At 38.0% G+C, this 1,927-nt stretch overlaps 1 protein-coding gene across 1 annotated transcript; it reads left to right on the top strand.

The window, feature by feature from the left end:
• The first annotated feature begins 327 nt into the window (after positions 1-327).
• On the top strand, positions 328-1,341 carry LBD27 (LOB domain-containing protein 27). Its single transcript, XM_011044319.1, has 2 exons — positions 328-1,050; positions 1,239-1,341. Exons 1-2 carry the CDS (start codon positions 344-346, stop codon positions 1,339-1,341), a joined length of 810 nt encoding a protein of 269 aa, XP_011042621.1. The 5' UTR covers positions 328-343.
• Positions 1,342-1,927: the final 586 nt, after the last annotated feature.

Genomic DNA, 1,927 nt, shown 5'->3' with positions numbered 1-1,927 from the left:
GCGTAGAGTTGACCATTCCATGCATATATAGGAGCTAGAATGACAACAGTTGTCCCTGCCACTAACAAATTACTTGAAATCAAAGAAAGAAATTAACAAATAACACCGCCATAATCGCTCTCTTTATCTTCTCTTTTTACTTAGTCTCTTCACATCCAGCAAATCCGCTAGTGCAAGACTTGTTCAGCATCAAAATGTTTACGTTTTACCCATTTCAGTTTAAACAGCAACTACAACCATCACACGTCTCTCTATCTCTATCTCTCCCCAACCATTATTAATAATTTCCTTAATTTACATCTTTCTCATTAATCATTCTACCATCTTCTTTGATGTTAACAACATGACTCTCAAGGGAGGCACCAGCCAAGCTTGTGCTTCGTGCAAGTATCAAAGGAGAAAGTGCTCCTCTGAGTGTCCTCTAGCACCTTACTTCCCTTCTGAACAACCAAAGATGTTCCAAAATGCTCATAAGTTGTTTGGTGTACGCAAGATTCTCAGGATACTTGAGAATCTTGATTATCTTCAGAAGGAGGAAGCAATGCGTTCTATCATTTACCAATCCAACATTCGTGACAGGTTTCCTGTTCATGGCTGTTTGGGCATCATCTGTCAACTGCATTTCCAGATTCGGCAGGTGGAAGAAGAGCTCCGTGCTGTCTACGCACACCTTGAGATGTACAGGCAGCATCAACACCATCAGATTGCAGCTTTGACAGAGGATGTTCCCTCGCAATTAGAATTAGGAATGGCACTTCCTCAGCCTTGCCTGGCACAACAGTACTCCTACTCTATTAGCAGTAATATTGGTTACAGCTCTGGTTATTTGGATTCTAATGATAATGTTGGGAATCAGCTTTGGACTCAACATCCTTATGCTACTAACAATAACACCAATTACATGCCAATTATTCAGTCTCAGCTAGTTGCTTCGCAGCCACTATCTACCCAACAAGAAATTGTTCAAGATTATGATGAGATGCATTCGTTTTTTGATACTATTGACGATAGGCAATCATATATTGAAACTAAAGAACCCTATGAGTCCAGGTATGTTTTTCTTTTTCGATACTGTTGATGATAGGCAATCATAATTCGAAGAGATATTTGTTCAAAATGTGTAAAATGTATGGAAAAAATGTGCTAAAAGTTCTTCATCTTACATGTCCTAGCCTAATTTCATACTGGTTTCCAAGTATGTTAATCTATGATGCAAATTTTATGATGTATGCTTGCAGCTCAGAAGAATCGTTGAAGGACACTACACAATCCATGGAGCATGTTGCAGAGAATGAATTGAAGAGTGCTGCTGCATGTTTCAGTCTTACCAGTGTCAACTGAGTAGGAACTAGATAGCATTTTATTTCAGTTCTATTACAATTTTGATCCCTGTAATGGATTCCATAGAGTAAATTCCACAATTTTGAGGTTCTACCTTTTTTTTTTTTAGGAGTCTGAGCATCCATAGTTTGATTTTATTTTCGTAAATTATATTCCCTTAATTTGTTTGATTTCAGCGACAGAATCCATAATCTCTTTCAGTGAATCAATATATATTATGAAGGTAAACGTTCTCCTATTTGATTACTAGTATGAATTTCTTCTTCTTATAGTGACATCGATGAATTGTTGAAGCACCAAGGGATTACTATTTCTCTGTTCAAAATATGAAGACACTAAGCACACCACTGCTGTCTATAGCTGCGGAACCGCTGGTGTTTCAATGACCGAGTTTTCATGTCTTAATTTGAGTAGGTTGTTGTTGTTGCAGGGGCAAGTGCATGGCCAGTTCGAGAATTCAGGATTATGGTAGATGGATAATAAAGTTGGTCGCTTTGAGTGAAGATGTTATGGTGTGAAGTTCCATGAAACAGATTCAAAAAGACGAGCAAAAGCAAACTTAGTTGTTCATCAAATGGGGAGAAGG

The sequence above is a fragment of the Populus euphratica genome, unplaced genomic scaffold, assembly GCF_000495115.2.
Source record: "Populus euphratica unplaced genomic scaffold, PopEup_1.0 scaffold77.1, whole genome shotgun sequence".
Lineage (NCBI taxonomy): Eukaryota > Viridiplantae > Streptophyta > Magnoliopsida > Malpighiales > Salicaceae > Populus > Populus euphratica.
This window is presented reverse-complemented; position numbering and strand designations above follow the sequence as displayed.

Excerpts from the sequence above, each read along its gene's own strand:
- LBD27 (XM_011044319.1), top strand. The coding sequence starts at position 344 with ATGACTCTCAAGGGAGGCACCAGCCAAGCTTGTGCTTCGTGCAAGTAT. Across the intron at positions 1,051-1,238 it reads AAAGAACCCTATGAGTCCAG|CTCAGAAGAATCGTTGAAGG; the intron begins GTATGTTTTTCT and ends GTATGCTTGCAG.